The 14,890-nt window shown below is 42.8% G+C and overlaps 1 protein-coding gene across 1 annotated transcript in view; it reads left to right on the top strand.

The window, feature by feature from the left end:
- Positions 1–14,890, top strand: part of SLC36A3 (solute carrier family 36, member 3) — a 22,090-nt gene that overhangs the window by 2,865 nt on the left and 4,335 nt on the right. The window contains exons 3-8 of the mRNA XM_005870602.2: positions 2,329–2,417; positions 5,084–5,179; positions 9,468–9,552; positions 10,463–10,681; positions 11,809–11,907; positions 12,313–12,479. Of these exons, the coding sequence (XP_005870664.1) occupies positions 2,329–2,417; positions 5,084–5,179; positions 9,468–9,552; positions 10,463–10,681; positions 11,809–11,907; positions 12,313–12,479 (755 nt within the window). The remainder of the gene's footprint in view (positions 1–2,328; positions 2,418–5,083; positions 5,180–9,467; positions 9,553–10,462; positions 10,682–11,808; positions 11,908–12,312; positions 12,480–14,890) is intronic.

Raw genomic sequence — 14,890 nt, 5'->3', positions numbered from 1 at the left:
CGTTTGGGGTGAGCAGGCCGGCAGGCAGGTGAGCAGTTAGGAGCCAGCAGTCCCGGATTCCAAGAGGGATGTCCAACTGCCAGTTTAGGCCCGATCCCTGTGGGACATCCCCTGAGGGGTCCCAGATTGGAGAGGGTGCAGGCCTGGCTGAGGGACACCCCCCCCCCACGGTGCATGAATTTCATGCACTGGGTCACTAGTTGAGGTATAATTGACATGCAGCTCTGTATAAGTTTAAAGTGTACGTGTACCACATAATGACTTGACATAGAGATATTGTAAAATGATTACTACAATCAGTTTAGCTAACATTCATCCTCCTGGTAAAAAAAAAAAAAAAAATGTTTTTTCCCTTGAGATGAGAACTTTTAGGATCTACTCTCTTTGCAACTTTCAAATATACCCCACAGCAGAGTCAACTGCAGTCCTCATGCTGTACATTGCACCCCCAGTGCCTATTTATCTCATAACCGGAAGGTGAGCGGTTAGGAGCCAGCGGTCCCGGATTGCAAGAGGGATGTCCAACTGCCGGTTTGGACCACCTTCATTCAATGCCCCCACCACCCTGCCATTATTCTTCAAGACCATCCTCACAGACTGATACATAGTCAACTTTGCCACAGTCCTTCCCATGCCCCAGGATCACCCACCCATTTCCTCGTTCCCATTAGCAGCCCAGTCCCTGAAGTTAGTATGAACATGTGGCTTCTGTTTCAGTCCATTTGATCAACTCTGAGAGAGTGGCTTGGAAGATGAGGATAACATCTTCTCCAGTCCCCTACCCTCCCCGCCACTCACCTCTGTCTCTTTGTAGGCCATTCCCTTCTCCCTCCTCTGTAAAACTTGACTGATTCCTTTTGACATTAGTGCCACTGTCATCTTCTGGTTCTCTAGAACTTATACCTACCTCACCTGGAATTCTTACAGCACTTACAAAAGTGAGACACACTTCTTCTTTAATATTTCTATGTTCCTCACTTACCTGAAAGTTCTGAGGGCAGGAACTTTGATTTATCTTAACACCTCTCCAGCATACCCACTGTAGAGACTGGTACATGGGAAGCCCCAATTCATGTGTATTGAATTAATGCCAAACAGACGATTTCCATTTAATCGAAGTGAATTTCTCCTCCTATCCAGGCCTGGTAAGTGGCCCCATGTCTAAAGAAGGCATATTGAGACCCTGGTTTCTGTTATAACTTCCAACCTGTGGCAGTTCTAACCCAGAAATGGGACTCTCCCCTTTGGAATTCTCAGGGTTCTAGAATTTCTAAAGAGTATTATTACCCCATTGCCACTGTCTTTGCCAGTGTGGAATTTGCTGTTTAAGATCATTCTTTTGTCCTTTTATTTTGCTTCCTAATCTCCAACCAGAACCTTTGACCATAATTCACTCAAGAAATATGTATATTGAATAACCATTATGTGCATTCTTAGGGCCTGGGAATATAGAAGTAAATAAGGCAGCGTCTCTGCTATAAGGAGGTTACATTCTAGTGGAATCTAGTGGTACTCTTGATCTCTCATTTGTTTCTTTATGATAGATAATATTATCTCAGGTCACATCTCTAAAGGTATGAGTGTCCAAAACAAAGGAGGTGAGCCAGACCCTCTTTACTCAATGCCCAGTGCACTGCATGGGAGATTATGATTAATAATGAGCCCTGTTTTTTAATCTCTTCCCACATACAAAGAAAAAATGGAAACTATGCGAGAAGATATGTTCATTAGCTTGATTACAGTAATCATTTTACTATCTATGTGTATATCAACTCATCATGTTGTGCACCTTAAATATATACAACTTTTAGTTAAAAATAAAAGAAATATTGACAAATTAGACATACGAAGGGAGTGACTCTCAACTGGGGACAATTTTTCACACACGTCCCCAAAGATATGGATAATGTCTAGAGACATTCTTGGTTGTCACAACTAGTTTGGAAAGGGAGCATGCCACGGATACCTGGTGAGTAGAGGCCGAGGAATGCTGCTAAACATCCTAAAACACACAGGACAGCCCCCACAACCAAGAATCACCTGGCCCACAATGTCACGAGTGCCCGTGTTGACACCCGTGCTAGAGGAAAAGTCCCAAGTCTAGGAAGGCAGTGAGTGCTCTGCCACTGGAAGTGTCCTGTGGAGGTTGGGCAGCCACTTCATAGTGATGCTAAGAAGGGCATGTCGGCCAGAACATCTGGAGGCATTAGGACACTCAGGCAGGGGCTCTCACCCCAGAGGCAGCTTTATCATCAGAGGCTGGGAGAGGCCCGGGTGTGGGAGCCTCAGTGTGTGGCTAACCATCCCCGCCTCTCTCCTGCCCTCCAGGTCGGTCCCCTCAGCCTGCTGGTCATCGGGATCATCACAGTGCACTGCATGGTCATCCTGGTGAACTGCGCCAATCACCTCAGTCACAGGTGAGGGTCCTGCTTCTCTCTCAGCCCGTGCCAGGCCCTGTCTGAGGGTGTGTTCAGTTTCCTTTGACATTAACCCAATTACCTGGTCATTTCTTCAAGCCACCACCGCCCCTGCTGTTCTAGATTCTACAGAGGCGGTGATAAAGAACTCCACTGGAAACTCCTGGGTTCAGGCCCAACTCTGCTGCTAACTAGCTGGGCGATACTGTCAAGCTCCAGCTCCCCCTGAACCTAGAGAGATCACATTGATACAAGAGGCAAACATGCTCTATAAACCGCCATGTGTATGTGAGATACTTAGAGATATGTTTCTTCCTCAACCTCCCCCCACCTCCCATACATGCACTTTGTATGCGTCATTTGTTCCAGATAAACCTTTTGGGGGACAATTTAGTAAAAGTAAAAAAGTTAACAATGAAATGACTAGTTTGCAATTACATCAGTCATTAATACAGCACACATCTGATACTCAGTATTTATATTTTTTAAACTTCAATGCAAAAAAGACAAATGCAGTGAAAACAAGTAATGCTGAGAGTTTCCTATTTAAAAACTACCATTCATGGGTGATTGGTAATTCCTGACTTCCCACCACCTGGTGGCTCTCTATCCATAGCACTGAGCTGTTCCGGAGGTGTGTAAGTCTAAACGAGTCATCAGACACGTGCAGAAAGACTTCCAAAGTCAAAGTTGATGAAACTCCTCTTAAAGCCAATTTATCAAACCCAAATAGGTGTATCTGGAGACTATATCAGTCACACCTAATTTGTGGAGCACTTTCCAGCTCACAAAACACTGTTAAGAGCACTTACTCATTCTGCAATTAAATTTATTGCACAATTACACTGTGGCAGGCACATGGCCAGAGCTTTGCAAACCTTCTTCTATTTACTCCTTACAGTAAACTTTTATAGCATCATTATTCCCATTTTACAGATGAGCAAACTGAGACTTAGATCTGCGTTAGATGCCTTGCTCAGGGTCACAAAGCTAGGGAGTGGCAGAGCTGGTATTCCAAGACCTCTCTGACTCCACTCTAACATTTTGCAAATTTCTTTTTCCCTCAAGCCTACTGGGGCCATTATATCACCGAGTAGTCTTCTAATATCTATGCCATACATGCTAGCCTTCCCCTGGGGTTTGTTTGTTGTTGTTGTTTTTGATTACTTGTTTTTCTTTTTTCTTTTTCTTTTTCCATTTTTCTAATACAGAGGTTACAGACTGATGGCATAAGAGCTGACTATGGCCTTTGGATATGTTTTGGGGGAAATTCCACAGTTTTTGCTTTGTTTTGTTTTAGCCTACATTTAAAAATTCAGAGATTTCACATTTTAAAAAAGATCTTCATCTTCTTCTTGCCTGTTAGACAGTCTGGCACCTCTGGGGCTTCACTCATTCAGCTGAAGCCAAGTCCCAGTCAACCCCTTTCAGGAGGGGGAGTGAACCAGAGGGTTTGCCACTGTCTCCACTATTCCCCGTTGTCTCATACCAGCCCCTCTCACCACATTACTGATACCGGTTTGGTCCCCAGAGCTTTTGAATCTGTAATCCTCAGACCAATATTTGCCAGTCCTATGCATTGTGACCTCCTTTATATTTGAAATGCCAAGCACAGTAATAATAAAAATAGAAGAACCATGCGGCCTTCCCAACACGTCTCTGTATCCATCTCTCACTGTCTCCTCCCCCAAACCCAGACTGAGGTCCAGAAATCTAAAAAAACCAACTTGCCCTAACCGGTTTGGCTCAATGGATAGAGCGTCAGTCTGCGGACTCAAGGGTCCCAGGTTCGATTCCGGTCAAGGGCATGTACCTTGGTTGCAGACACATACCCAGTAGGGAGTGTGCAGGAGGTAGCTGATCGATGTTTCTCTCTCATTGATGTTTCTAACTCTCTATCCCTCTCCCTTCCTCTCTGTAAGAAATCAATAAAATATATATTTTTTTAAAAAATCAAAAAAATAAAGAGACCAACTCAAGGTCTCCTAGCTATCAGAGAGGGCATATTGGGATCTTTTCCCCTCCCAGCTACTCCCCTCAGCCCTGCAATTGACATGGGGATCAGGGTCCTCGACAAACTGCTGCTGCTCCCACTTACATGGGGCAGTTCCTCAGCAGGGCCTTCCCCACCCCGAGGAAGGGCCGCCGAGGGAAGAGGGGCAAGATAGGCTGGAATGTGGGTGTCACATCCTACAGGGCTGCTGGGCAGGAGCCCGAGTATCATCTTTGCGTGTGATATGGTCCCGGATAGGCCTCCCAAATGTCCCAACACCCTCAGCCGTGGGAAGGAGGGAATGTAAGCCCAGAAACCCAACCCCTCTCTCCTCCTCCCTCCTCCCCCTGACCAGGCTTGCACACTTCACACCTCCTTTCACATCCTCTCTTCCTGGTTTGCAGACTAATCAACTCACAGCTACTGTTTACTTTTTAAAAATCCACTTAAATAGTAGTGTTTTTAAAAAATGCTACAAAAAAAAGAGAAGAGGCTGACTCCTGAAAGTTGTTCAAGTATATACTGTTATAAAATATTTCCGTAATAGTGTTGCTAGAAAATAACTAGAATGCTCCATGTTAACACACAAATGTATAATAGTTACTCACTATAGGAGTAAATTGTACTTTTCACAAAAATGTTCTAAGTTATGCATTTCTTGTTCTTTCTCTAGACTGCAAAAGAGTTTTGTGAACTACGGAGAGGCCATGATGTATAGCCTTGAAACCTGCCCAAACGCCTGGCTGAGGACCCACTCGGTGTGGGGAAGGTAATAGTCATAGATGTCATAGCAGTAATAATAACAACAACAACGGCACTAATAATCCTCACCTGATCTTCCTTTATTTCTAGTTACACAGGTTTTAAATGAATATGTCCTTATTACAAAGTGTCAAACAATATAGAGCATCTCCTTGAATAGCTCCATTTGCCACTCCCACTCTTTACACAAGAAGTAACCACTGCTATCTAGTTAGTCAGTGTTCCTCTAGACTTGTTTTTCTCTGCATGTATGTGGATATCTGTGTGGGAATGGAAATATATATTTTTAAGATTTTTTTACGATTTAAAAAATATTTTTTTTATTTTTAAAGATTATTAGAGAGTGGAAGAAAGAGAGAGAAACATTGATCAGCTGCCTCCTGCACGTCCCTTACTGGGGATCCAGCCCCCAGCCTGGGCATGTGCCCTGATGGAAAATCAAACCGGCAACCTTTCGGTGCACAGGATGACACGCAACCAACCGAGCCACACCAGCCAGGGCTGAAAATATACACGTTGTTTTGTATTATCTTGTACATTAATTAGAATAATTTTTGGAAATCTGCTCTTTCATCTAACAATATGTTTCAAATTTCTTTCCACATGGGGACATAGAAATCTCTCTCATTTTTTTAAAGCTCACGATGTTCCCGGTATGGATGTATACCATAGATTTATCTAATCCTTTTCCTAATAGTGAACATTTAGGTTGTTCCCTTGCTTGATAAAAAGTTTAAGACATACAAAATGCTTTTCTATGTCTTGGCTCCTTGGATCTTCTCAATGACTTTGTGAGGTAGGCCGGGGTTTTTTTTGTCCTGGGAAAATGAAGTAACCAAGGCTCATAAAGACAAAATAACACGTCCAAGGACATAGAGATAGTGGTGGAGCAGAGATTCAATCAAGGACCTGACATTTCAGCCCTGGCCAGTGTGCATCTTCCCATGCACCAAGGGGTTGCCAGTTCGATTCCCGGTCAGGACACATGCCCAGGTTTGCAGGCTCGATCCCCATAGGGGTTGTGCACGAGACAGCTCATCTGTGTTCTGCTCTCACATTGATATTTCTCTCTCTCTCCCTCTACCTTTCTCTCTCTCTCAAAACCAATAAAAAAATCTTAAAAAGGACCTCACATTTCATCCTTCCCAGCAGAGCCCCTCAGGAGGTAGTGAGTCAGCACTGTGGCTCCCAAGATTCCTGTGGCCACTCCTCACTTGGGACTCTCAGTAGGTCATTGATCTCCTGATTAGGAGTCACACTAATTATCAGGCCGGTGAAATCTTGGGGCAGCAATAATGGGTGACTCCTTATTGCCCCATCCTTTGTTACCACAGTTTGTCAGTTTCTGATGGCACCATGAGGAAAACGTTTGGGTGGAAAGAGTCCTTAGAGATCACCATAACCATGGCTATTCTAATGGAGGAAAAAATGAAGCCCAGATGGGGCAATAAAGCTGCCCAAGTTGACACAGGAATGCAGTGGCAGAGCGAGGACTGGAATCCAGAACATCTAGCTCCCACCATTCCATTTCTCTGGCAGTCCAGTAAACTGAGAAAGAGTTGGGAAAACATTTATAACAATGATTGGCAATTTTTAGTGTGCCAAGGGGTACCTGGGAAGCTTGATTAAAAACTGCTCATTTCAGCCCTGGCTGGTGTGGCTCAGTTGGTTGAGCCGTGTCCTATGCACTGAAAGATTGCCACTTTAATTCTTGGTCAGGGCACATGCCCGGGTTGCAGGCTCGATCCCCAGTGGTGGTGTGCAGGAAGCGGCAGATCAGTGTTTTGCTGCTTCACCAATGTTTCTCTCTCTCTCAAAAAAAAAAAAAATCAATGACAGATTTAAAAAAAAACAACAAAACACAAAACTGCCCATTGCATGTAGGCAATAATCATCAATGGATGTTCAAGCCATTAGCTGAAAGGTATTGGGAAACTTCGTGAAGGAAGAATACACTGACACCACCAGACCCCAGGTACTAATCTTGGTGTCTCATGTTTACACACAGGACAGCCAGGCGTGAGGTATCTTATAAAAGGGTACAGTAGGGAGTACAGAGCACGCCTCTGAAATATCCTCACTAGGAAGATACATGATGAACCTCAGTCTAATCAAGCTGCTAGATCTAACATCAGTTTACAGGAAACACAGGATAGAGAAACAAGATAACCGACATTATGAAGTCATCAACTAAATATCTAGAAAGTGGGCCATACTATGGGACAAAGTATCTGATAGCTTCAATACTAACCAAAAAATTAAAAGTTGCAAAGAAAAACAAATAAAACAGGTCAAAGGGAATCTAGCAGTTTAAAAAACTTAAGAGACTTAATAACTAAATGCAATGCATAAACTTTTTAGAAACTGTAAAATAGACATTTTTGAGCCAATTAGAGAAACATTATTCATATTGATATGGACTGAATATTAAATAATATAAATTAATTATTGTTAATTTTGTCAGGGTTGGTAATGGCATGATGGCTATTTGTTTAAGTCCTTGTCCATTAGGGTTGCATTCTGAGTTATTGACAGGTGAAGTGCCACGAGATCTTCAGTTTGCTACAAATATTCCAACAAAAGAAGCATGTGTGTGGTGTAGGGGTGAAGGAATAGATGGAAGAGGAGTGGAAAAAACTCCACTGTTGTTGAAGCTGGCATGGGCACACGAGAATTCACTGAATTATTGTCATTGCTTTTGTATATGTTTGAAAACCTGCCTAGTAAAGAGAGAAAAGACTTCTCCATTTTGAAATCTCACATGACATCACCCAGCCTCTGACTCAAAAGCTGATATGAGAGCCAGGAATGCCTAAACCTCAGATGATTCTGATGCAATTGATACTACAACCCAATTTTGAAAAACACCAATCTAAACTTTAGAATCTAAGTAGAGTAGCATATTTTTGTTCCCTAAAAATAAATAAATGCATCCTCAAATGGAGACAATTTAAAAATCTAAGAGAGCCCAGCCATTGTTACTCAGTGGTTGAGCATTGACTTATGAACCAGGAGGTCACGGTTTGATTCCCGGTCAGGGCACATGCCTTCGTTGTGGGCTCAATCACCAGCCAGTCGATAATTCTCTCTCATCATTGATGTTTCTATCTCTCTCTCCCTCTCCCTTCCTCTCTTTGAAGTCAATAAAAACATATTTTAAAAATAAAAATAAAAGCATAATGATTATGATGGAGTATAATATATTAAATTTTAAAATAATGGATCGGAGGGAGCATTTGAAATCTTGCTTCCCAGCAATGTCATCAGTTTGGCTCAAAAGTTCAAAAAAATTAATGTGAGTCTATTGTAATTTTTTAAAAAAGCGGAGGAAGAATAATGCTAGCTAATAAATTTAGAAGAAATGACAGATAAAATTAGAAAACCACCACCTTGCAACCACTGATGAAATAATTGATTCAGGCAAGGGTCGTTAATGAACGTTAAAACCCTTAGTTTGAGGGGAATCGGATTTTCATGCCATCTCAAAGTTTTACCATCAGATTACAGAGAAGGAAATGTACATTGGAAAAGTCTGGCAGTCACTTCACAGTGTAACCACAGGACATCATGTGCCTCCCGATATGATGAAAAAACGTACAAAATATCACTTATGTGGTAAGCTTACCGAAGTGCTTATCTAGACCTGATCACGAGGAAACAATTATCCAAGTCCACAATGGGGGCATTCAGCACGACAGTTGGCCTGGACTCTTCCCAGAAAAACAAGGTCATGGAAAACAAAAAAGGCGGATTTGGGGCTGTTCCACATGAAAAAAGACTAAAGAGACACAGCCTTAATGCAATATGCAAACCTTGATTAGATTCTGAATTAAAAAAACACACAACTAATCAAGATATTTTAGAGAGAATTGGGTTATTTAAAAATGGACTATATGTGTATATTGAAGTTGATTTTCTGGGCATCATAGTCTTAAGAGAGGTATGCCAAGGTATTTAGAGTTGAAGTGTTCTATCTACAATTGACTTTCAAATGGTTCTGGAAAAGTGTGTGTGTGTGTGTGTGTGTGTGTGTGTGTGTGTGTGTGTGTGTGAAATACATACATAATGCAGTGATGCAGTTAGGGCCAAAAGTTAACAATTGGTATATCTAGTTAAAGGATATATGATGTTAATTATACTGGTCTTTCACCTTTTTCTGTGGACTTGAAAATTTTCAATATAGAAAAGTGGGGAAATATTTAAAATAACAGAAATAATTATTTCAAAAAATAGAAATGAGTGCATTTTTTAAAAATAATTTTCTCCCTCTGTCTGCCTCTTCTTTTCCTTCCCAGGTACACCGTCAGCTTCTTATTAATTGTCACTCAACTGGGCTTCTGCAGTGTGTATTTTATGTTTATGGCAGACAATTTACAACAGGTAAAGAGGCCTCTTCTAGATAGAATGGGAGAAGAGCAGACCTCCTACTGCTAGGGCTGCATGAGCAAAAGTATACAGTTCAGATCATGGGAGGAGATGGCTTCATTTCTCACCCCTGGCGAGACTGCTCTTGGGAGTTCTCTCAATCCTGGGAATCACTCTTTTAAAGGATCAGAGAGGGGTGTAACCAGGATGGAGAGAGGCTTACAATCATGTCCAATCAGAAATAATTGAGATTTTTTTTTAGCCTGAAAAGTGTTAGTAAGATTTACTTTAAGTATCTGAGGGTTGTCATATAGAGATGACTAATTAAATGTAAGGCGAACAAGCTACAACCTTGCCCTCATTACATTCCTAACAGGCATTACAAATCAATCTTAGCCTTCTCTCTTGACTTCATGGAATAGAGAGAACATATTTGTGTTTGTGCTCTCAAATAGCCAGAACTATAACAAGTCATGTAGATGGAATATTCAAGTAGATAGATGGTGCCCAATATTGAGAGCTTTCTACCTTTTAGAGCTATCTAAAGTAGAAGGAAATACCTTTGTGTAATCAACTTCCGATGTTTGGGTGTATGAAAGAAAACCATTTCGTAGGGAAGAAGAGGTTGGGCATCGATGACAAAAGGAGATTTTATGATTCTAAGAGTTTTTGGTTGTCACAGTCATGGGCACTACGGTTAGGGTAACCAGATTTGGCAAATAAAAATATATAACACTCAGTTAAATTGGAATTTCCGATAAGCAGCAAATAACTTTTTTTTTTACTATGATTATGTCCTATGTAATATTTGGGACAAGTTGTACTAAAAAGTTACCTGTTCATCATCTGAAATAGAAACTTAAGTGGGTATCCTTTGTTTAATCTTTACCCCTACCTGTCCTCCCTGCTTTGTGCTCTATGTCAGATAGTGGAAGAAGCCCACGTGACCTCCAACACCTGCCAACCCAGGAAGATGCTGGTGCTGACTCCCATCCTGGACATTCGCTTCTACATGCTGACCATCCTGCCCTTCCTGGTCCTGTTGGTGTTTATCCAGAACCTCAATGTGCTGTCCGTCTTCTCGACTCTGGCCAACATCACCACCCTGGGGAGCATGATTCTGATCTTTGAGTATATCATGCAGGTCTGTGCCCGAAGCCAGAAGCGGGTCAGTGTCTGGGGTTTCTGAGACACCCGGGGAGCATTATTACCTTTATGGGCAGGTCAAGGGAAGGAAGGTGACCCCCTGCTCTGGGCAGCCCCTGCTATGGTGATAGCTGTGAACACTTTTTTTTAAAGATTTTTAATTTTTCAAGATTTTTTTTTATATTTTTATTGATATTTCACAGAGAGGAAGGGAGAAGGACAGAGAGCCAGAAACATCGACGAGAGAGAAACATCGACCAGCTGCCTCCTGCACATCCCCAGTGGGCATATGCCCTTGACCGGTATCGAACCTGGGACCCTTGAGTCCGCAGGCCGACGCTCTATCCACCGAGCCAAACCGGTTTTGGCTTCAAGATTTTTTTGTAAGATTTTTTTATTCTTATTGACTTTTAGGAAGAGAGAGGAATCCTTATCTGGGCTGTGCCCCTAACTTGGAGGTAGCCTCAGGCAATTCCACTCTCCTCCCTGGGTCCCACATTTAAAGATGGGAGGACTCCCAATAGCAAAAAGGTAGAAACAACCCAAATGCCCATCACTGGACGAATGGATAAACAAATACGGTAAATACATACAATGAAATATTATTCAGCCTTAAAATGGAATGAAATTCTGATCTATGGTAAACAATATGGATCAACCTTAAAGACATGATGCTAAGTGAAGTAAGCCATCACAAAAAGACAAATATGGTCTGATTTCACTTACATGAGGTACCTAGAATAGTCAAATTCATAGAGATAGAAAGTAGATTAGGGGTGGCCAGGGGGCCGGATAATGGGGAGTTATTAATGGGTACAGAGTTTCAGTTTGGGATGATGAACAAGTTTTGGAGATGGCTGGTGGTGTTGGTTGCACAACAATGTGAATGTACTTAATGCCACTGAACTGTACACTTGAAAATGGTTAAATATGTAAATTTTATGCTATGTGTATTTTACCACAATAAAAATAACTTTTTAAAAGTTGAGAAGGCTGAGCAATTCTAGATATCTCCTGGGTGCTCGTAACACTGTCTCTGTTGATGTCAGGGTTGGCCCAGCTTTCTACCAGGCAATGATTTTTGTGCCACGGCAAAGCCAATGCCCTTCTGCCCCTTCCTTTCAGGAGATTCCAGATCCCGGCAACCTGCCCTTGATGGCAAGCTGGGAGAACTTCCTGCTGTTCTTCGGTACAGCCGTCTTCACGTTTGAGGGCGTCGGTATGGTAAGATTGATGTGGGCTTTAAGCGAAGGGTCCTTGTGCTCTCGGGGGAAGCCAGTCATTGTCCCACATGAGCAAATAATAATATTTATGAAAAGTGAGAATATGATCTTCTCGTGGTGGAAGGCAATGTCAGGACCCACTCTCAGGGCCCCAAATGCCTCGTGCACCACGCTAAGCTTTGAAGACTGAGTGAGGATTCACTATCCAGCCCAGATGGAGGAGGAGGGCAGTCCTGGCAATAGAGAGCATGGAGGGAAGTGAAAGGCGGTGTGGCCAGGTGGAGAGGCCCCTTCCTGGCCCCAGGGCCACCAGGAAAAGGATGTCTGTGCTTGTGGGGAACCGGCTCCTTCACAAGGTGCCACATCTCCTTCTACCTTTCCTTTTACAACTTCCTTTCACCACCAGGTTCTGCCTCTCCAAAACCAGATGAAGCATCCACAGCAGTTTTCTCTTGTTCTGTACTTGGGGATGTCCCTTGTCATCATCCTCTTCATCTGCATGGGGTCGTTTGGCTACATGAAGTTTGGGTCGAAAACCCAGGCCAGCATCACTCTCAACTTGCCCAATTGCTGGTATGTCCCTGCCACCCAGGGTGGGCTCTGAGTCTTAGCAACAGAATGTGGCATTTCCTTGGGTTAATATTAGCGAGAAATAGTAACTGCTGATGTTTGTATTATAATAACAGGTACATTTGACAATCCAGGCACTATGAGTTAGCATCCTTACTTTCAATTCCATTTAATAGGTGAGGAAATTGGTATTTGGAGAGGTAAGTAACTCGCCTGGTGCATATTGTTTGGGAGAAGCTGAAGCTTGAAACTGAATCTGTCTGACTCTATGATTCAAAGGCCTTAAAATAGGAAAGATCAGGAGTGTTTGGAAAACAGAAACAGCAACGATAAAAAGTTTAACTCCAGAGTAATAATTCAGGGTCCTGCAGGTGGACAGCTCCTTGGGCCTCTCATTCCTGAAATTGGCCTAGGTTGCCATGGCTATACCCCAGGTTGCAATTCGGTCTGGAGTTCTTACATTAAATCATTCATTCATTTACACATTCATTCATTCATCTAGGAAACATTTGGGGGCTGACACATAGCATTCATCGAGTGTTAGCTATTCTCATTCTGGCAATACGGGGTACATAGTGACTAAGCAGTCAGTAGAGCCATGTACTTAAGAGCACAAGTCCTAACGCTGTGTAAAGGGATTTGCATCCTGGTTGTCATATGACCTTGGACAGGCTACCCAATCTCGAAGACCTCATTTCCATCCTCTGTAAAATGAGGGTAATTCTAGTGCTGAATTGTATCCGTCAAGATAGACTAGGTTATGCTCCAATAATAAACAACTCCGAAATCTCAATAACTGAATACACACAAGTGCTTAAACATATGCTCATGCTGCATGTCCATTATGGGATGGCTGGGGCTCAGCTCTGCACCGTCCCCACTCCAGGGTTCAGACTGAAGGAACAGCCCCTCCCTGAAATGTTGCTGTTTGCCATAACAGAGCGCACCTGAACCATGCCCTCTACCATGAAGCTGCTAAAGCATACACCTCTTTTGATAGCACTGCATCAGTCAAAACCAAGTGCACGGCCATGCCTCACTCCAGGGGCAGGGAAGTTTAATTCTACCACGTACTTGGAAGAACTGGAAGGATTTGTTGAACAGCCCAGATGACTTCCACGCTCTCTCAGGATTAATTGATTATACACAAAGTGCTTAGAAAAGTATCTGGCACACAGTAGGCACTCATTGAATGTTGGCTATTATCATGGTTATGTGTCCCCACACCCTGGGTCTTTTGGGGTAAGTAGGATGGTGGGCCATTCATTTCCCACAAGGCCACAACTGCAAAATGAGAAATGTATCACCAGCCCCACCCTCCTCACTACGTTGTAGTAATGACTAGATGATAAATGTGGCATTTCTTTGAAGTTGAGACTTATTTTATACAAGTCATATAGCATCCTCATAGGCTGTTCCTATTCTGGGCAATGTGGGCTGCCACTGGCCACCTGGGACAGGGCGTTTTCCTTCCGGGGGGGGGCCTCAATTGGAAAACATGGACATCGGGTGCCATGAGGACTTCACACCTGCTCTAAACCTGGCTGGTCATGAGATTCGCCAGAGCAGCCTGCAAGAAGGGATAAACAAATAACCCTCCCTGATAATGAGACCAACAGCCCAAGAAAAAACGGCCATGATGACACATTCTCAGACAAATCCCAGAAAATGGGTTTTTATATTTTTTAAAAATGCTATGTCTCCCTCATAACAGAAATGCCAATTTTTTAAAAGCCCAAAGGCAAAGAGCAGCAGGTGTTCACACACTGTTTGGGCAAGGATGTGGGAACCAGCCCTCCAATAGGCTAGGACCACACACAGCCACTGTCAACAGCTATCGCAATAGTAAATCTCATATACTTCTACCCATCATTGCTCCTTCTGGGATTGCACACTATATGTGCAGAGATATATGTACAAGGATAGTCTTGGCAGCATTGTTTACTGGCAGAAAAAAACTAGGGACTGGTGAAAAAACTGTAGTATATCCATGCAATTGGAATACCAAGCAGCTGTTAAATAGAAGAGCCAGATCTATGTGTACTGATAGGGAACAATCTCCAAGACATAGTTAATGAACAAAGACAGAGCTCAGTGGTGTGTAGAGGATGCTGCCGTGTGAGTGTGTGTGTGTGTGTGTGTGTGTGTGTGTGTACCTATAGTCTAAATAAGCTTGCATATCTACTGATTTCTGGAAGGGCTACAAGAAAACTGATCGAGGGATTGTCTGTGGAAAGAGAAACTGGTAAGGTGGGAGGGAGGTTTTTCACTACAGGGCTTTAGTGCTATGAATTTTACTCTATGCCAGGGTTCCTCAAACTTTTTAAGTAGGGGGCCAGTTCACTGTCCCTCAGACTGTTGGAGGGCCAGATTATAGTTTTTAAAAAAACTATGAACAAATTCCTATCCACACA

Source organism: Myotis brandtii, unplaced genomic scaffold (genome assembly GCF_000412655.1).
Source record: "Myotis brandtii unplaced genomic scaffold, ASM41265v1 scaffold32, whole genome shotgun sequence".
Classification (NCBI taxonomy): Eukaryota; Metazoa; Chordata; class Mammalia; order Chiroptera; family Vespertilionidae; genus Myotis; species Myotis brandtii.
The sequence above is the reverse complement of the archived record's forward strand: the minus strand, read 5'-3'. Positions and strand labels throughout refer to the sequence as shown.